We start from the raw sequence: 18,454 nt of genomic DNA, 5'->3' as shown, positions 1-18,454 counted from the left end.
TCAGGCCTGTAATCCCAGCACTTTGGGATGCCGAGGAAGGTGAATCATCTGAGGTCAGGAGTTCGAGACCAGCCTGGCCAACATGGTGAAACTCCATCTTTACTAAAAATACAAAAATTAGCCAAGTGTAGTGGCAGGCGCCTGTAGTCCCAGCTACTCCGGAGGCTGAGGCAGCAGAATTGCTTGAATCCAGGAGGTGGAGGTTGCAGTGAACCAAGATCACACCATTGCACTCCAGCCTGGGTGACAAGAGTGAAACTCTGTCTCAAAAAAAACAAACAAGTTGCTTTAAGTCACTCAGCTTGGGGCTGCTTGGTTGTGCCGCAAGAGATGAGTAGAACAATGGATGAGACTGGATGTCCTCTGCTACCCAATGACTGGTGACTATGAGCTTCCTGGGTCTGTAATTCCATCAGCTGTCCATCCCTTACCCTGGAGGGATAGCGGATTTATTCTTTGGGTAGACATAGGTTAAGCGTTTGTTTGTTTTTTTTTTTCCTCGATGAAAAATTGCCACATGCTTTTGAGGCCCTGGAAGGTTCAACCAGGTTGGCGGCTGCTAACGAGGGTGAAGATCTATATTCAGTCCATCTGGCACATGTGCAGAAGACCATTCTCCAACCCCAGGTCATGACTACAAATGGCTGGCTCTCAGCTGGACAAACATACATCCCGATGAGAAGATACGGTTGGTTCATCACAACCTATCTCTTATTTCACAATAGTAATAGTAATCATTATAGCTACCATTTATTAAGCCTTCACCATGGGGCTGTAATTGCTTAGCTTTACTAAACTAGATAATGTGTTTGCTTATCTCATGGATTTCTCTTAACCATTCCCTGAGATCCCCCTACAGTTCTTATCTGTTTACCCCCATTTTACAGAAGAGGAAAACCGAGGCTCAGAGAAGTGGAGTCACTTGGCCACAGTCACACAGTTGGAAAGTGGTAGAGCCAGGATGAGATGCTAGTTCTGACTCCAAAGCTAGTTATATATAGTAATAGCACCCAAGTAATGTATAGATTACCATGCTTTCACATGTGGCAAATTAAGGAATCAGAATGGATGATGCATGCTGCCCAAGCTGGACAGAGGATACGCCAGGGCACAAGTGACGGCTGACTCACTGCTCCACGGAACCCCCAAGAAAGGCTCTAGAACAAAGCCCTGATTTCACAGTGAGATTCAAATTCTGCCCAAATCAGGGTACATGGGTGGAATTAATCAAAAAAGCTAACATGTATGCCTTTCACCCTAGCAATTCTACTTCTCATTTTGCAGAGACTCACTCATACAGTGGCACCAAGAGGTTTTATGTGCAGGAGAACGTCCACTACAGCTTTGCCAGTAGCGATGAAAACTGCTAACAGCTTAAGGGCCTAGCCAAAGTGGAATGCTCAAAAAAGATGGTTTGCTCAGCCGGGCGCAGTGGCTCAAACCTGTAATCCCAGCACTTTGGGAGGCTGAGGCGGGCAGATCACGAGGTCAGGAGATCGAGACCATCCTGGCTGACACGGTGAAACCCCATTTCTATTAAAAATACAAAAAATTAGCCGGGCGTGGTGGTGGGCACCTGTGGTCCCAGATACTCAGGAGGATGAGGTAGGAGAATGGCGTGAACCTGGGAGGCGGAGCTTGCAGTGAGCTGAGATCGTGCCACTGCACTCCAGCCTGGGGGACAGAGCGAGACTCCGTCTCAAAAAAAAAAAAAAAAAAAAAAAAAAAAGATGGTTTGCTCTAGAACAGGCAGCTGGTAAAAGGCGTGGTGTTAGATCAGCACATGTTCACATCAGAAACGCTCCAGGAGCCAGGTGTGGTGGCTCACGCCTGTAATCCCAACACTTTGAGAGGTTGAGGCAGGACTGCTTGAGCCCAGGAGTTTGAGACCAGCCTGGGCAACACAGTAATTCCCCTCTTTACAAAAAATAGCAAGTTAGCCCCGTGTCATGGTCCAGCCACTCAGGAGGCTGAAGTGAAAGGACTCCTTGAGCCCAGGAGTGAGAGGTTGCAGTGAGCTGTGTTTATGCCACTGCACTGCAGCCTGAGCAACAAAGCGGGACTCTGTCTCCAAAACAAACAAACAAACAATCCTCCAGAACAACTGGTTAAATTACATTTTGGAATAACCTATGCAAAATGTTTTTTTCCATACATCTTTAAGACGATAATATTTATATGTTCAAAAATTTAAAGTCTGGAAGACTATGTACAAACAGAAAATGGTAGCATTACCTTTAGGGAAGAAAGGAGATACTGAGAGGAGGTACAAATAGAGCCCCTTGCCTTCTTACTATGAATTCTGATTGTCCCATGTTTTACAATATATTCATGTAGTACTCTAGACAAAATCTTTCCAGATCAAATCAGAGGAGATGAAATGAGAGTGGATTCTGAGCCTAGTTTTTTTCAGGGAACAAGACCCAGTGCTACCACTTGGGGGCTAGAAACAGAAATTTTATTTATTTTATTTTATTATTTATTTTATTTTTGAGATGGAGTCTCGCTCTGTTGCCCAGGCTGGAGTGCAGTGGCATGATCTTGGCTCACTGCAACCTCTGCCTCCTGGGTTCAAGCAATTCTCCTGCCTCAGCCTCCCAAGTAGCTGCAACTACAGGCATGCACCACCATGTCCAGCTAATTTTTGTATTTTTAGTAGATGGGGTTTTGCCAAATTGGCCAGGCTGGTCTCGAACTCCTGACCTCAGGTTATCTGCCCACCTTGGCCTCCCAAAGTGCTGGGATTACAAGCATGAGCCACCGGGCCCAGCCTCTTTATTTTCTTTCAGTGTTTTCCCAGGAAGCTCTTTGAATATCCAGGGTCCTCATGGATGGACTTCTCATAAAAGGTAATTCCTGGAACCAGACATAAATTTTTTTTTTTTTGGTGTGTGTGGGGGAGGGGATGCACAGCTGTCACCAGATTCTCAAAGGGACAGTGTCACACTTAACAGAGCAAGGAGAGTAATCAGTGATTGGTGAATGATCATTTATCAGAGCCTGTGTGTCAAAATTTAAAAAATAAGAAGTAACTGCTGAAGAAATGAACAAAAAGGGTCACACCTTCAAAAAAGCCTAATTACCATTCCAGAGCAGTCTCAAGACAAGGAGAGATAAGAGCTGTTTCACACTGAGGGCTTATCTGGTACCAAGGACCACCACCAACGTCATCCATTAGCCATCCCCAATAAAACCATGAAGTTCAGCCTGGACAGCATAGAAAGACCTCGTCTCTACAAAAAAAAAAGATAAAGTAAAAATAAAAATAAAAAGTAGCCAGGTGTGGTGGCACATGCCTGTAGTCCCAGCTACTCAGGAGGCTAAGGTGGGAGGATCTCTCGACCCTAGGAGACCGAGGCTGCAGTGAGCTATGATCACGCCACTGTACTCTAGCCTGACAGAGCGAGATTCTGTCTGAACACACACAGACACACACGTACACCACGGACTTTTCACTTCCCCATTTTACAGACGAAGAGACAAAGTCTGAAGCCATACAGCCAGGAGGCCAGACTGACTCCAAAAACCCGTGCTCCAAGCCACAGTAAGTCGCTGCCTTCCAAAAGCCTCATATTATCAGGAGATATAAGGCAAGGAGCTATGGGTAAAACACCTTAACCCTTAAAGGTACAAACTTATTGTAGGCCTAGTTGGTCCCTCAGCTTTTGGTGACTGCTATAAAGGGTTAACTCAGCAGGCTTGAAGTGTCCAAACACAGCACATCTCAAAGAAAAAACTGGCCTTAATGGGCTCCTGAGAGATAACCTCTAAGTCCTTAGAATATCCTCCCAAATAGGGGTGTCTTTATATACCTCAGGCCTTGGGCCATACCAGGCCAGATAGTTTGTGCTCATAATGTGGTTTACGGTAGGGACCTTGGGCCATGCTGTATCATTTTGACCTCTGGAGTGGCTGGTGATTACGTAACTAAAGTCAGTCATGTGATTGCCCCATGTGACTGACATGCAATAAAAACCTAGACCCCAAGGCTAGGGTGAGCTTTCTGGCTGGTAATATTTAGTATGTGTTGTCACATATCATTGCTGGGAAAATTAAGTGTGTCTGTAAGACTCTACTGGGAGAGGACAACTGGAAGCTTGAGGCTGGTCTCTCCTGGACTCTGCCCTGTGCACCTTTTTCTCTTGCTGATTTTATTTTGAGACGGCATCTTGCTCTGTCACCCAGGCTGGAGTAAAACGGCATGATCTCAGCTCACTGCAACCTCCACCTCCCAGGTTCAGGCGATTCTCCTGTCTCAACCTCCTGAGTGGCTGGGATTACAGGTGCACGCCACCACGCCCAGCTAATTTTTGTATTTTTAGTAGAGACGGAGTTTCACCATGTTGGCCAGGCTGGTCTCAAACTCCTGACCTCAGGCGATCCTCCTGCCTCTGCCTCCCAAAGTGCTGTGATTGCAGGCATGAGCCACTGCGCCCAGCCTGTTTTGCTGATTCTAATGTGCATCCTTTTGCTGTAATAAACCACAACCATGAGGATAATAGCTCTTCTGAATTCTGAGTTCTAGCCAATCATCGATTCTGGGGGTGGCCTTGGGGATCCCAACACAAGAATTTGGCTGTGCCTTACATGCACCTATATTCTCCAGCTTTTTGCTCATCACAAATCTCCCTGACAAAATCCAGTATGGAAAGAAAAAAAAAAAACAAAACTATTCATTCAGTAAAGTAAGGCATAAACAAATGAGCCCCTGTTCACTTTATTCAAAGAGTATTTTTTTTTCTCTGTGAAACTAGGTAGAACTGAGGAGGAATCAAAGAAAGCCTCATATATTAAATTCTTAAATAGATTCTTTGAATTCAAAGTAAGGGTCAATAGGAGAGGCACAGTTTGTGGGCCTTGTCCCAGCAAACAAAGCCACCAAGGCAGTCCTGCAAATTAAGGAGGATGGCAAATCTGTCTCTTAAAAAAAAGTTCTTGAGGGGAAAAATATAAAATACCTAAGTTTCAAAAGCCGGACTACTTCCATACCCTTCGTTCTCTACCCTGGCATGTCCAAAGATAGAGAGTTTCAAGGTACATTTTCAATGATTCAGCTTTTGCAAACATATGCAAATACATTCCTCATCAGCAGTCCTGTTTTGGCGATTAATAGCAAGCAATATGCTTGGATTAGAGGTCCGATTTCCACTTAAATGCAGTTTCTTCTCTTCTTGGCAATGAAGTTCTTTTGCAGAGATCTGAAAGGGGGGAAGACTGTGTTAGACTCAGAGTAACAATTCTGAAATAGATCATTTATATTTATACATGTGATTGCAGAACATACTGTCTTCATCCATTCGCATAAGCATGTAAGGTTTTACGAATGCATCCCAGATGGCCAGAGAGAGTTTAAATTTAAAAACGTTTCCTGGGCTCTTCCCCACATCTCATCTTGCATCCACTTGACCTCAAATATACACTTTTCTTATGGATACAGGGCAAATGACAGTGATTATGTGATAAATACTGATGAATTCTTGAAGGCAAGGGCAGGATTCATGTTTGTTCAAGACCAACTCTGTATCCAGGATCAGCTAAAGCGCCGTGATATGGTATCTCATTTAAACAGTAAAACAAGTAACAAATCTGCCTTTGTCAATGAGAAGGTCCAGGAGTCTACTAATGATCTGCAGAAAGGGAGTGAGGGGAACAGAGTTAGTGAGGAACAGGGAGGAAAGCTGTTTTTCATGACAGGGTTCTTTTTTGGAATAGAACTATGGGATCTTGGGTGGGCGCGGTGGCTCATGCCTGTAATCCCAGCACTTTGGGAGGCTGAGGTGGGCAGATCACTTGAGACCAGGAGTTCGAGACCAGCCTGGCTAACATGGTGAAACCCCATCTCTACTAAAAATACAAAAATTAGCTGGGTGTGGTGGTGCACACTTGTAATCCCAGCTACTTGGAAGGCTGAGGCATGAGACTCACTTGAACCCCAGAAGGTGGAGATTGCAGTGAGCCGAGATCGTGCCACTGCACTCCAGCCTGGGCAACAGGGTGAGACTGTCTCAACAAAAAAACACGCAAAAAACAAAAACTCTGGGATCTTAGTGCAACTCAAGATGGGAACCCTGATAATGACAGAGTCCTTGCAGATTGGAGCAAAGTAAATTGAAAGAAAAAACTAAAACATATGCCAATTGTTTAAAAATAGATGAAGAGACTAAAAGTAAGAGTCCAAGCTGGAAGCTGTGTTTCAATGTAAAATAACTTCTCTTGAGGTTTTCTTGAACCTGATCATAGAGGCTAGGGGACAGAAGGAAGCGAGCTCACTCATGCAGCCTTAACTCCAGTGCCTAAGTCCACAGCGAGGGGCCAGCACTTCACAGTTTCCAAGCACTCCCACCTGGGCCAGCTCACGCCATCTTATGGCCAACCTCAGAGGCGGGCAATGATGAATCCCCTTCTCCAGATGAAGAAACCAGGGACTGAAGGAAGTTAAACCTGGAGTTCTTAAATCTTTGAATTGCCAAGTTCAAAAAATCCCTTTCCCCACCCCTTAGTAGAATATGGATGGATAAATGTGCACTTAAAATCATTCACTAAAAGCAAACCTGGGAGGAAGTCTGTCCCTTGAGGGCTGTGTAGCCTTGGGCAAGTCAAAGCCCTTCTCTGTGCTTTGGTTTTCTCTTCTGTAAAATGGAATGATCATGTCATCTGCCTCCCAAGGATGCTGAGGGTTAAATGAGTAACACAGGACCAGTACCTGGCCCAATGGCCATGGGGGTTATTCTTAGAACATAACTGCTTGTGACTGTTATTAGAACAATAATTGCTGTGGCCCAACGCTGATGCTGTTTGTAGAAGCCAGACTGGCAGACAGCATTCTGTGCAAAACTGGTTCCGGAATCTCCCCGTCCCCCATGATAGTGGTCCTTCCTGCCCCGTCCCCAGTGTCAGATAAACCTTTTTCCGGTTGGTTCAGCGTTAATCCCTCTCCCTGTCCTTGATCCAGAGCTAGAAGACTAAGCCTTGATTCTATAAATAGCACCCCCAGTCTGTCACCATGGAAACCTCTGATGGGGCTGGGTCAGCCCACCCTAGTGGACATGACTCCCCCAGGGAGGCTCTGGAAGGACAGAAAAGTGGCTCTGGGGCCACCCAGAAGCAGCGGGAACCCCCAGTGAAGTCCACAGGCTTACCTGGAAATCACGAGCTTCCTAAGTGGGAGGAGGTGCTGTTCTGGTTCACCTGGAGAAAGACAATACAGAGAGGAAGGGGTCACAGCCAGGTGGGGGATGCCTCACTGTCTTGAGGGTCACCCCTCAGCATCACTGAGTCATGCACATGCTTACTCATGGAGTATTTACTGTACATCTACTATGTGCCATGTGCTGGGATAGCGTGGTGAGTGTGACAGACCCAAAACTAGGATCGCGGAACTTACGTTCAAGTTGGAGAAAAAGCGTATTGAACATGCACAGATGCAAGATAATGTCAAACCTGCGCAACGTGACAGGCTGCTATGAGTGATCAGTATCTGTGCTACTTCAAAAACGGTGGCCAGGAAAGGACTCTACAAGATGGCATTTCGGCTGTGGTGTAATAATAAATATTTGGTCACTGTCCCCAGTTCCTGGCACACAGCTCCCCAAACCCTTGGAATCTCTGAAGGAATAAGGGTATCTTGGCCGGGTGCCGTGGCTCACACCTGTAATCCCAGAGCTTTGGGAGGCCGAGGTGGGTGGATCACTTGAGGTCAGGAGTTCGAGACCAGACTGGCCAACATGGAGAAACCCCTTCTCTACTAAAAATACAAAAATTAGCTGGGCATGGTGGCCGGTGCTCATAATCCCAGCTACTTGAGAGGCTGAGGCAGAAGAATTGCTTGAACCTGGGAGGCAGAGGCTGCAGTGAGCCAAGATCGCACCACTGCACTCCAGCCTGGGCAACAAGAGGAAAACTCCATCTCAAAAACAAAAAACAAAAAACAAACAAAAAGGGTTGGGGCAGTTTATACTTCCCTGCAGTGTATGACATATGCAAGATGTCTAGCTGACCTGGGACTAGTTTTTGTTGCTTTTAGGAACAAAATACGAAGGAATGGCATACCCCCACGCTCAGGAGGGCTGCCTTGCAGGTAAGTTGTGTCAAGCCTCTGTTTCCAACCCTCATCTCCCTACTGTCCTCCACTGTGCACATAATGTCATTCTGGATGTCGTAAAAACTGGAAATGGTCTTGAAGAAGCTGTTTAGTAAATGGCAGCACATGCATTCCACAGAACGCTACGTAGCCGTCCAAAATGGTGCCGGTAAAACTCAAAAGATAGGAAAATATTAAGAAAGCAAAACAAGGCAGCTTGAACATTAAAACTGTAATGAACATTCCTGTAAATCACATTGGGATAGAAACAAACAAAAAAATAATTGCAACGAATGCAAAAGTGCATACGCATTCCAGAGGTTTCGGCCACCCCTCCCCGCTTTCAGGTGTTCACGGTTCCCTCTGCTGGGAAGCCTTTTCTATCCAGAGCTTTGTGTGGGAGACCTAGTTTTAATCTTTCAGATATTGGCTTATGGGTGTTTTCCAATATCAGTGACCAATTCTGATTATCTGGATACCAACTGGGCGTTCAACAGTTCAGTTCAGTTCTGACATCGACTCCCAGACTTAGTTAGCATCAGCTGCCATAGATTAAGGGCTCAGTTCCCCAACTGCCCTACTTTAGATGCCAGCTGCAATGGGGTACGCAGGCTATCCACACTTCTTCCCAGCCAAATACAGATCTGGAGGTTCCCACAACCCCCACTCTGATTTGATAATTCACTAGAACAGCTCACAGGACACAGGAGCACACTTTACTAACTGCTACCTGTTTATTATAAATAATACAACTCAAGCTTGGGCAACATGCCAAAACCCCGTCTCTATAAAAAAAATACAAAAATTAACCAGGCATGGTGGTGTGTGTCTGTAGTCCCAGCTACCTGGGAGGCTGAGGTGGGAGGATTGCTTGAACCCAGGAGAAGGAGGCTACAGCGTGCCATGATCACACCACTGCATTCCAGTCTCAAAGGAAAGAAAAGAAAGAAAGCCCAAGAAAAAAGTCCCCACAAAGTCCCTCCAACTGCATTCAAGCCAGAAGACGTAGTGAGGCTGCTCCCTGGCAGAAGGGCCACTGAGATGTGGCTCCAGCCGGATCAGTGCTTAGAGACCCTCTGGTCCAGCCCGCATCACCACAGCCCCCACCTTTTTTTTTTTTTTGAGATGGAGTCTCGCTGTGTTGCCCAGGCTGGAGAGTGCAGTGGTGTGATCTCAGCTCACTGCAACCTCTGCCTCCTGGTTTCAAGCGATTCTCCTGCCTCAGCCTCCTGAGTAGCTGAGATTACAGGTGTGCGCCACCACGCCCGGATAATTTTTGTATTTTTAGTAGAGATGGGGTTTCACCATGTTGGTCAGGCTGATCTTGAACTCCTGACCTCGTGATCTACCTGCCTCAGCCTCACAAAGTGGTGGGATTACAGGCAGCCAGCCCGCATCCCCCTTTTTATAATGGGAAAACCATCAACCAGAGTAGAGAAGTGACACATCCAAGGGCATACAGCCAGCTGGAGGTATAGCTGAGAAAGACAGAATTTGGAATTCCCCTTGGGGTTTCTAACCTGAAAATATCCTTTCAGATTGGCTGGTGTTTTATAGTCCCCTTTCAAGACCTAAGGAAGAGAAAAAGAAGTATCACTATTATGAAAATGACCAAAAAATAAAGTTTTGTCATTCCCAACACATCTAGTCATCCACCTATCCACCTCGCCACCCACCCATCCCTCATTCCATCAAACATTGATTCAGCTCCTCTTCTTCCAGGCATTATTCTATGCATTGTGTCTGGTTGACAGAATGTTAACCAATAATTGAAATCCCTGTTTCCCTAGAGCTACCGTTCTAGAGGAGGCACCAGATTAACACACAAGAAACAATAAACACAAATAAACAAGGACATAGTAAACCATGGGAACTGTTGTGAAGAAAGTACAGTAAAGAGGTGTGATTAGGAGTAACCAGGAGGCTTCTTTTGAGTGGATGGTCAAGAAGGGACTCATGTCAGGCGCAGCGACTCACGCCTGTAATCCCAGCACTTCTGGAGGCCAAGGCAGGAGGATCACCCGAGTCCAGGAGTTTGAGACCAGCCTGCGAAACACAGCGAAACCCCATCTCTACAAAAATTAAAAATTAGCTGGGCGTGGTGGCATGCACCTATAGTCCCAGCTACTCTGGAGCTACTGCAGCCTTGGTTGAAGGATTGGTTAAGCCCAGGAGGTTGAGGCTGCGGTGAAGCATGATCACATCACTCCACTCCAGCCTGAGTGACAGAGCGAGACCCTGTCTCTAAGAAAATGAATAAACAAAAATAAAAAGGGCCTCTTGAAATAGATAACCTTTGAGTTGAGACCCAAAGGACAAGGAAAAATAGGTAGGTTAAGCTCAGAAGAAAAAGCCCTCCAGGCAGAGGCAACAGAGCAAAGGCCCTGAAGTTAGAACCAGAACATTTCAGGCCTTTCCGCTAGTAGTCATGTTTAAAAATAAAATGAAACAAGGGAAATTAATTCTAATAATATCTTTTATTTTATCTGATATAACTATTTTTTTTTTTTTTTTTGAGACAGGGTCTCACTCCCATAGCCCAGGCTGGAGTGCAGTAGTGCAATCATGGCTCACTGCAGCCTCCACTTCCCAGTGTCAGGTGATTCCCCCACCTCAGCCTCCTGAGTAGCTGTGACTACAGGCACGCGCCACCATGTCCAGCTAATTTTCTGTACTTTTAGTAGAGATGAGGTTTCACCATGTTACCCAGGATGGTCTCAAACTCCTAGGCTCAAGCCATCTGCCTGCCTTGGCCTCCAAAAGTGCTAGGATTATAGACATGAGCCATCATGTCCAGCCTATCTAATATATGAACATCTCAATATGTAATTTACATCAAAGTGCCTAATGAGAAACATTACATACTTGTTTTTTTGTCCTAAGCCTTCAAAATCTAGTGTGTATTTTACACTAACAGTACCTCTCACTTTGGACTAGCCTCCCTTTACAGGATCAGTGTGGCCACACATGGCTGTGGCTACCATATGGGCAGTGCAGGCAGAGACGATTTCATCAGCATACATGTCCTTTTAGCCACTGCGTTTACTGAGTCCCAGGATCCATTATTGGAACACACAGGGTCCACGGCACACACAGAAGCACACAGGCATGCATGCACACTCACAGGGCTTAGTGGGAGGACTTATCTTCGCAGTAACAGCCAAGCTATGGCCAAAACTAAACCAGGGATCTAGCACTTGCCAAGACGTGTTCACTGCCCCAGGGAAGAAACCTCTTTGGATGAAAATGAGAGACAGCTTCCGTTTTAAATAAACAAACACAAAAAGCTCCAAAGAGTTGATGTTAACCACCAGTGCTCATGAAAATTACTCATGTTTTATAAAATACATAAAGTCAGGCCTTACTCTAGGAACTTCTGACCCATAGCCTGGGGCAAGCTAGGGGCAGCCAGCCACCTTTTAAGGAGACCCCAGAGGAGCCACTGCTGGGCCCTTGGCTGAGAACAGCGAAGTAAGCAACACCCAGCCCACTACTGCAGTGTCCCCAGCCGGTCCTCGCCTCTGCTTCTGAGAAGCACCTGGGGCTGGATTGTGAGATCACTACCACCTTCTTTTTAATCCAGTTAATTAATATTTCATTATGATAATAGATGTACAATCCATAGGTAGATAAAAGTGTGTAAAACACGTAAGTGGGCTTTAAAGATTACTATTATTAAGGAATAATAACAAAATAAAAATTAATAATAATATTTATAATAAAAAAACAAACCACATCTGGGTTGCAGCCATTCACCTGTCAGTGTTGGCTGGGTACGTACATTGAATCTCTGAGTATTTCCGTAAATAGATGTCTGCAGAATCAACTAATGTCAAGAGGAAGAGGAACTCACGAGACCCACAGACAAAGCTTACCCTTCAATTACAAGGGCACAGCCCCCAAAGCTCAGTGTTAGTAAATTCTCTTTGTTAAAGAGAGATCAGTGAGTGCTGGAGAGGCAGGCGCTAACGACTTACTAGCACCAAATAGAAACTTTCTCGTTGAGCCAACTGAAGAGTTGCAGAACTAAGAGACGATTAACTTTTTTCCGTTGTGATTCAATACAAGAACTGTTCACTTCCTAAAATCAGCACACGCTCAGAAATGCTGAGCTTAGCTTAAAGACTCTGGGTCTAACGATGTAAGGGCTACGAAAGCTCTTCCTTAGGCCTCAGTCCCGTTTTCTAATATTTGCCTATAAGGAAGTTAGAACACAGCACTTCAAGTAAACTGGAAGCTGTAATGGCAATGTATAAATAAGGCCATCAACTTGCTAACTGTTCTTTTACCCAGTGGATGTTAGCCTACTTTAACACTTCAAAAGCATTTTGGCAGTCACTGGAGGCTCACACCTGTAATTTCAGCACTTTGGGAGAGTGAAGCAGGGGGATCCCTTACGGCCAGGAGTTCTAGACCAGCCTGGGCAACACAGTGAGACCCCACCTTTATAAAAAATAAAATTAGCTGTGCATGGTGGTGTGCACCTGTAGTCCTAGCTACTCAGGAGCCTGGGGTGAAAGGATGCCTTAAGCCCAGAAGTATGGGGCTGCAGTAGCTATAACTGCACCAATGCACCCAGCTTGGGCAACAGAGCAAGACCATGTCTCAAACAAAACAATACAAAACAAAAAAAGTCATTTCCCTTCACCACCTTAACCAAGGATAATTTTAAATGTAATGTAAACAGCCCCAAACTCACATTTGTCTGAGAAACCAACATTAAACCTTATAAGGCAAGAAAGGGACCAATATCTTATTTATTTATACCCCCTCTCAACAAAGACTTGAGGTGCTTTACAAACAGATAAACAAATAGCCAGGGAAATAGGGGTAAAAGTGTAAATAAAATTAGAGAAATAAGATGAAATTAGTGTACAAGCTGGCCTGCTGTTAAGAGTATGAGAGATAGGCTACCAGTTGACTTTGAGCTTCCCTGTAGCCCAAGCAAAACGGAAATCTAAGCAATCACGCAGTTCACCGTGTTCATCAGATAGAAACAAATCAGATGACCAGGAACTGAGAGACTGAACATTTCCTCAGGTGGCTGGAGCTTCCACATCTGCAAAAGCCCCAGACCCCAAGAGCACACTTCCGCAAGTACAGGTGCACACTCACCCGCTGTGTGTTATTGATGACGATGGGGTCAGGGTTGCCGTAGTTGGGGGGATTTGCATAAGGGTCATAGCCGAGCTGGGCCAGCATGGGGGCGATCTGGGCCATGTCCCGCACCACGTCCCCAGGGATGTGGCCAGTCCACTTGGAGAGTGCTTCCAGGTTAACAGGCTTGATGACCTGGTCCGTGGACCGCTCGATCCTGGGGAGAGAGGACAGGCTGGAGAGGGCAGGGCAGACCCAGATGGTGCCTGAGCGGGTTCCCTGCTCAGCCACTCCGGGGCAGCAGGAAAGACTGGAGAAACTTGGCCTCCACCTAGCTCTGCCCCATCAACTGTGAGACAGCAGGTGAGTCATTTTTGCCTCCTCATACCTCCTCTGTACAACGGGAACACAGCATGCAGTGAGAAGTCAGAAGGAAGTACTAGCAGCATACACCATTGGTACATACATTCTACTTTCTTGACTTCTCCAGCTTAAAAAATAACAACAGTTTAGGTCAGGCACAATGGCTCGCACCTGTAATCTCAGCACTTCAGGAGGCCAAGGCAGAAGGATCGCTTGAGCTCAGGAGTTTGACACCAACTTGGGCAACATGGTGAAACCCCACTACAAAAATAAGCTGGGCATGGTAACAAGTGCCTGTAGTCCCAGCTGCTCAGGAGGCTGAGATGGGAGAATTGCTTGAGCCCGGGAGGTTGAGGAAGCAGTGAACCTGAGCTGTGATTGTACCACTGCACTCCAGACTGGGCAACAGACCAAGACCCTGTCTCAAAAAAAAAAAAAATTTTTTTGTCCCTAAAAAAAGTAATAAAACACTAATGATAAAGCTAAAAGCCAATGTGTTCATCACTGCCAGTCCATCAGCTTCCTACAGGTACGCAGCCTTTGCACTGTGGAGCACACCACTCTCTGTAACCTTTTCCTGTAGGGTGGATAAGAGCAGACCAGGGAGCCAGACTGCCTGGGTTCAAATGCCAGCTGTTCCCCAGCTGTGTGGCCTTGGGAAAGTTACTTCACCTCTCTGAGCCTCGGTTTCCTCTCCTGTAATTGGCAATAATAATAGTACCTACCTCACTGGGGTGCTCTGAAGAGTAAATGAGTTAATACAAAGAAAGTGCTTAGAAAAGCATAGGCACATTCTAAGTTCTTTTTTCTTTTTTGAGACGGAGTCTCACTCTGTTGGCCAGGCTGGAGTGCAGTGGCACAATCTCGGCTCACTGCAACCTCCACCCCCGGGTTCAAAAGATTCTCATGCCTCAGTCTCCCAAGTAGCTGGAACTACAGGCGTGCACCACCATGCCCAGCTAATTTTTGTATTTTTAGTATAGACGGGGTTTCACCATGTTGGCCAGGTTGGTCTCAAACTCCTGACCTCAAGTGATCGCCCGCCTCAGCCTCCCAAAGTGCTGGGATTCCAGACATGAGCCACTGTGCCCAGTCAACACAGGGTTAGCACACTCTCTCGTGCTCGCCATCTCTCTCTCTCTCACACACACACACACGTCTGCAGCTGTAAAACAAATATGCTATAGTTTTTTTTCGCCACTCAATACCCCATTCTTTTTGCCAGCTATGTAGCCTTCCTCCATCACTTATTTTTCCATTCCCCTAAAGACAGACATTTTGGTTGTTTCCAACTTTTTGCTGCTACCATGGAATAACCATCATCTTCAACCTGCTTCCTAAACTCTTCCCAAGCCACCTGAATGATGTGGATCTTACCAATTATAACTCAGGGGCCTGACAGGATGAATGGTGGGGAATCCCCAGGATCAAGGGCCTAGTTCTAAATGCTTTCATCCCAACTAAGAGGTGACTTGGGAAAGAAGAACAGAATGAGGCAGCAAAAGGAAGACCAGACCGGGCGTGAGGTGAAGAGAATGGGGGAAGGTGAAAGGGTGTGGACTGGTGGGTAGAACACAGCTTCAGAGGCTGCAAACCTGGATTTAAATCTTAACTCTACCCAACATGACAAAAATCTCGAGTATGTGCATGGCTTTTGCCAAAATCCTTGTGTCTCTAGCACTTTATGGCGCAGGGATGAGGTGGACACATCCCAGAACATGAATGAGGGCAATGCTTGATACACATCAGTAAAACTGGAAATAAATGAAGTGTTCAACAATAGGGAATGTGAAGTTGAATATGGCAATCTGTGTAGCAGCCTGTTGCACAGCTATTCAAAATGATGCCGCAGGCCAGGCGCGGTGGCTTTCGCCTGTAATTCCAGCACTTGGGGAGGCCGAGGCAGGCAGATCACCTGAGGTCTGGAGTTCGAGACCAGCCTGGTCAACATGGCAAAACCCCATCTCTACTAAAAATATAAAAATCAGCAGGGTGTAGTGGCGGGTGCCTGTAATCCCAGCTATTCTGGAGGCTGAGGCAGGGAGAACTGCTTGAACCCGGGAGGCGGAGGTTGCAGTGAGCTCAGATCACACCACTACATTCCAGCCTGGGTGACAGAGCGAGACTCTGTGATGACAACAACAACAACAATAACAACAACAACAACAAATGCTGCTGCCGAAGAGTGCTGGCTGCCACTGGCAAGGGCTCCCATACCACCATGGAAAAAGGCTACAGAGGAGTATGTTTCACTGGACTCCAGTTTCATCAATAGGCCCTGAAAATGGTGCAGTAGGTCACACATCAAGATCTGGCTGGTGAGATCATGGCTTGTTTCTCCTTTCTTCTTTGGTGTATCTTTTCTAAATTTCTACAGTAAAGATGTTATTACTTTGGTAATCTAATATTTTTGTCACAATAACTTATAAAATCCAGCATCAACTGGCTGGGGTACCTGGCATGTAGGAACTTCATTGCTAGGGCAGAGCAGCTGCGAGACTCTAGCTCTGCTCTGGGCCTGGCAGGGGCCCAGCAGGACCAGCCATGGGGAAGAACCACCCTTTCGCTGAGCTCTCAGGATATCCAGAGCCTGATCAGGATGGGAAAGCGTGGAGACTGCATACTCTGCTCCAGCATTGTTCCAAGTGCTGTGGGTCTCAGGATAGGGACAGCAGCTTTTCCAATGGAAGAAGGCAGGGAGTAAGGGACAGAGGGAGGAAGGAAAGGAAAGGATGAGGGGGAGTGAAGGGGAGGATGGGAGGAGTTCTGGACATGGAGAGTTTAAGAACACAATAGGTCAGGCACCTGTAATCCCAGCACTTTGGCAGGTCAAGACAGGAGGATGGCTTGAGCTCAGGAGTTGGAGACCAGCCTGGAAGACTTACTGAGATCTCATCTCTACTAGAAAAAAAAAATGAGCTAGGTTTGGAGGTGCTCGCCTGTTGTCCCAGCTACTCAGAAGACTGAAGCGGGAGATAGCTTGAGCCCAAAAGGCCGGGGCTGCAGTGAGCTGGGATCGCGCCACTGCACTCCAGCCTGGGCAGCAGAGTGAAACCCTGTCTCAAAGAAACAAAAACAAAAACAAAAATCCCAAAAAACAGACCTGGGTTCCAATCCCAGCACCATGCTCTGTTAGCTGTGTAGCCTGAGGCCAGTAACTTGTCCTCTGTGAGATTCAGCTTTTCGGTCTATAAAATGGGGCTAAGAGGTGTTCCTATGTCTTCAGGTTGATGTCAGGATTAAAGGAGATAAACTTATTGGGGGCTTAACCCAATACTTGCCATACAGTAGGCACTCATTAAATGACAATGGTGAGGATGATGAGTAGTCCATCAATAAAAGCAGGATCAACACTAAAACAGTAATAATAGCACCTAACATGTATTAACCTATTTGATGCCCACAGGTATCTATAAAGTGGGAAAATTATATTTCCATGTTACAGACGAAGCAATGGAAGCACAGGGGTTGAGTCGCTTGCCCAGGGTCACACAGCTAGGAAGTGGCAGAGCTGAGGTTTGAACCCAGACATCCTTGTTCTGGAATCTGAGCTCTTAACCTTTACCCACTATTGCCTTACTACAAAGCATATTCAAAGTTTGCAGACTCTAGGCTGGGCATGGTGGCTCATGCCTGTAATCCCAGGACTCTGGGAGGCTGAGGTGGAAGGATTGCTTGAGGCCAGGAGTTTGAGACCAGTCTGGGCAACATGGCAAAACCCCATCTCTACCAAAAATACAAAAATTAGCCCAGCTTAGTGGCGCATGCCTGTAGTCCCAGCTACTCAGGAAGATGAGGTGGGAGGATCACTTGAACAGGGAGGTGGAGGCTGTAGTGAGCTGTGATTGCACCACTGCACTCCAGCTGGGCAACAGACTGAGACACTGTCTCAAAAAAACAAACAGCCCATGAAGTTTGCAGATTCTCTCAGAAAGGAGAGGAGTCATTGTCATTTTTTGGGATAATGAAACAGAGGCTCAGAGAGATATAGTGACTTGCCCACGGCCACACAGCTCAGGAGAGGCACTGCTGATTTTCTCGCCTGGTGCCTCTGACTCCAGGGCCGGAGTCTGAGTGGAAGCATCAGGGGCTCCACTCACTTGGACAGGGAGACACCACCCGGCTTGCCAATGAGGTCTTCATGGTGGAGGACAGCGTCGCTCCAGGCGATGCCAAGGAAGTCGAGGATGAGCTTCAGTGAGCGCCTGGGGTGCAGCACCAGCTGCTCGTAATACACAGGCAGGCACTTGTCCTTGCCCACCTCCATGCACTGGGCGTACATCACCTCGATGGCCTTGTTCCACTTGGTGAGGCAGTCGCGGTAGCTGCTGAGGTCGAAGCCCGCGATGGTGACTTTGCGTGTGATCATGGAGTGCACGGAGGCTCGGCCGTCCCGCACCATCAGCAGGAACTTGGAGTTGGGGAACAGGCGCGACAAGTAGACCGAGGACTTGAGTGTAAATGGGTCCTTGTTGCAGAGCACGCGGGCCGGCTCTCCGTGCTTGGCAATCACCTCCAGGATGAAGGCCTGCATGGCGGCGTCCAGCACCTCATCCGTCACCCCCGCCTCGTCCAGCCGCAGCTTCTCACGGCCAGACTTGGACCAGGCCTGGCGCATGGCCAGCACGCGCGGGATGATGCGGGTCTCCTCGCCGCAGCGCACCTCGGGGTGGGCGTCCAGCATGGCACGCATCAACGTGGTGCCACTGCGAGGCACGCCGCCCACGAAGATGAGCGGCATGGCCTTGCCGTAGCGGTATTCCACGTGGTTGGTGCCCACCATCACCAGCTCCTCCTGCTCTGGCCGCATGGCGCCCCGGGGGCTCCGCAGGCCCGCCAGCACTGCCCGGCACTCTAGCACCTGCTGCCCCAGCTGAACCGCCAGCACCAGGACCAGGGCACAGCCAGCTGCCA

The 18,454-nt window shown here is 47.2% G+C and overlaps 1 protein-coding gene across 1 annotated transcript; it reads right to left on the bottom strand.

The window, feature by feature from the left end:
* Positions 1–4,676: 4,676 nt before the first annotated feature.
* TPST2 (tyrosylprotein sulfotransferase 2) lies at positions 4,677–18,454 on the bottom strand. Its single transcript, XM_011934838.1, has 5 exons — positions 17,641–18,454; positions 13,196–13,394; positions 9,601–9,651; positions 7,140–7,188; positions 4,677–5,198 (listed from the first exon to the last, which is right to left on the bottom strand). The coding sequence occupies exons 1-4, from the start codon at positions 18,348–18,350 to the stop codon at positions 7,147–7,149; spliced, it is 1,002 nt and encodes a 333-aa protein (XP_011790228.1). The 5' UTR covers positions 18,351–18,454; the 3' UTR covers positions 4,677–5,198; positions 7,140–7,146.

The sequence above is a fragment of the Colobus angolensis genome, unplaced genomic scaffold (assembly GCF_000951035.1).
Source record: "Colobus angolensis palliatus isolate OR3802 unplaced genomic scaffold, Cang.pa_1.0 Scaffold139, whole genome shotgun sequence".
Lineage (NCBI taxonomy): Eukaryota > Metazoa > Chordata > Mammalia > Primates > Cercopithecidae > Colobus > Colobus angolensis.
The sequence above is the reverse complement of the archived record's forward strand: the minus strand, read 5'-3'. Positions and strand labels throughout refer to the sequence as shown.

Coding starts and splice junctions, on each gene's coding strand:
- TPST2 (XM_011934838.1), bottom strand. CDS start 18,350: ATGCGGCCAGAGCAGGAGGAGCTGGTGATGGTGGGCACCAACCACGTG. Junction 13,395..17,640: donor GGTGGTGTCTCCCTGTCCAA/GTGAGTGGAGCC, acceptor CTCTCTCCCCAG/GATCGAGCGGTCCACGGACC. Junction 7,189..9,600: donor ATCTGAAAGGATATTTTCAG/GTTAGAAACCCC, acceptor GTCTTTCTCCAG/GTGAACCAGAACAGCACCTC.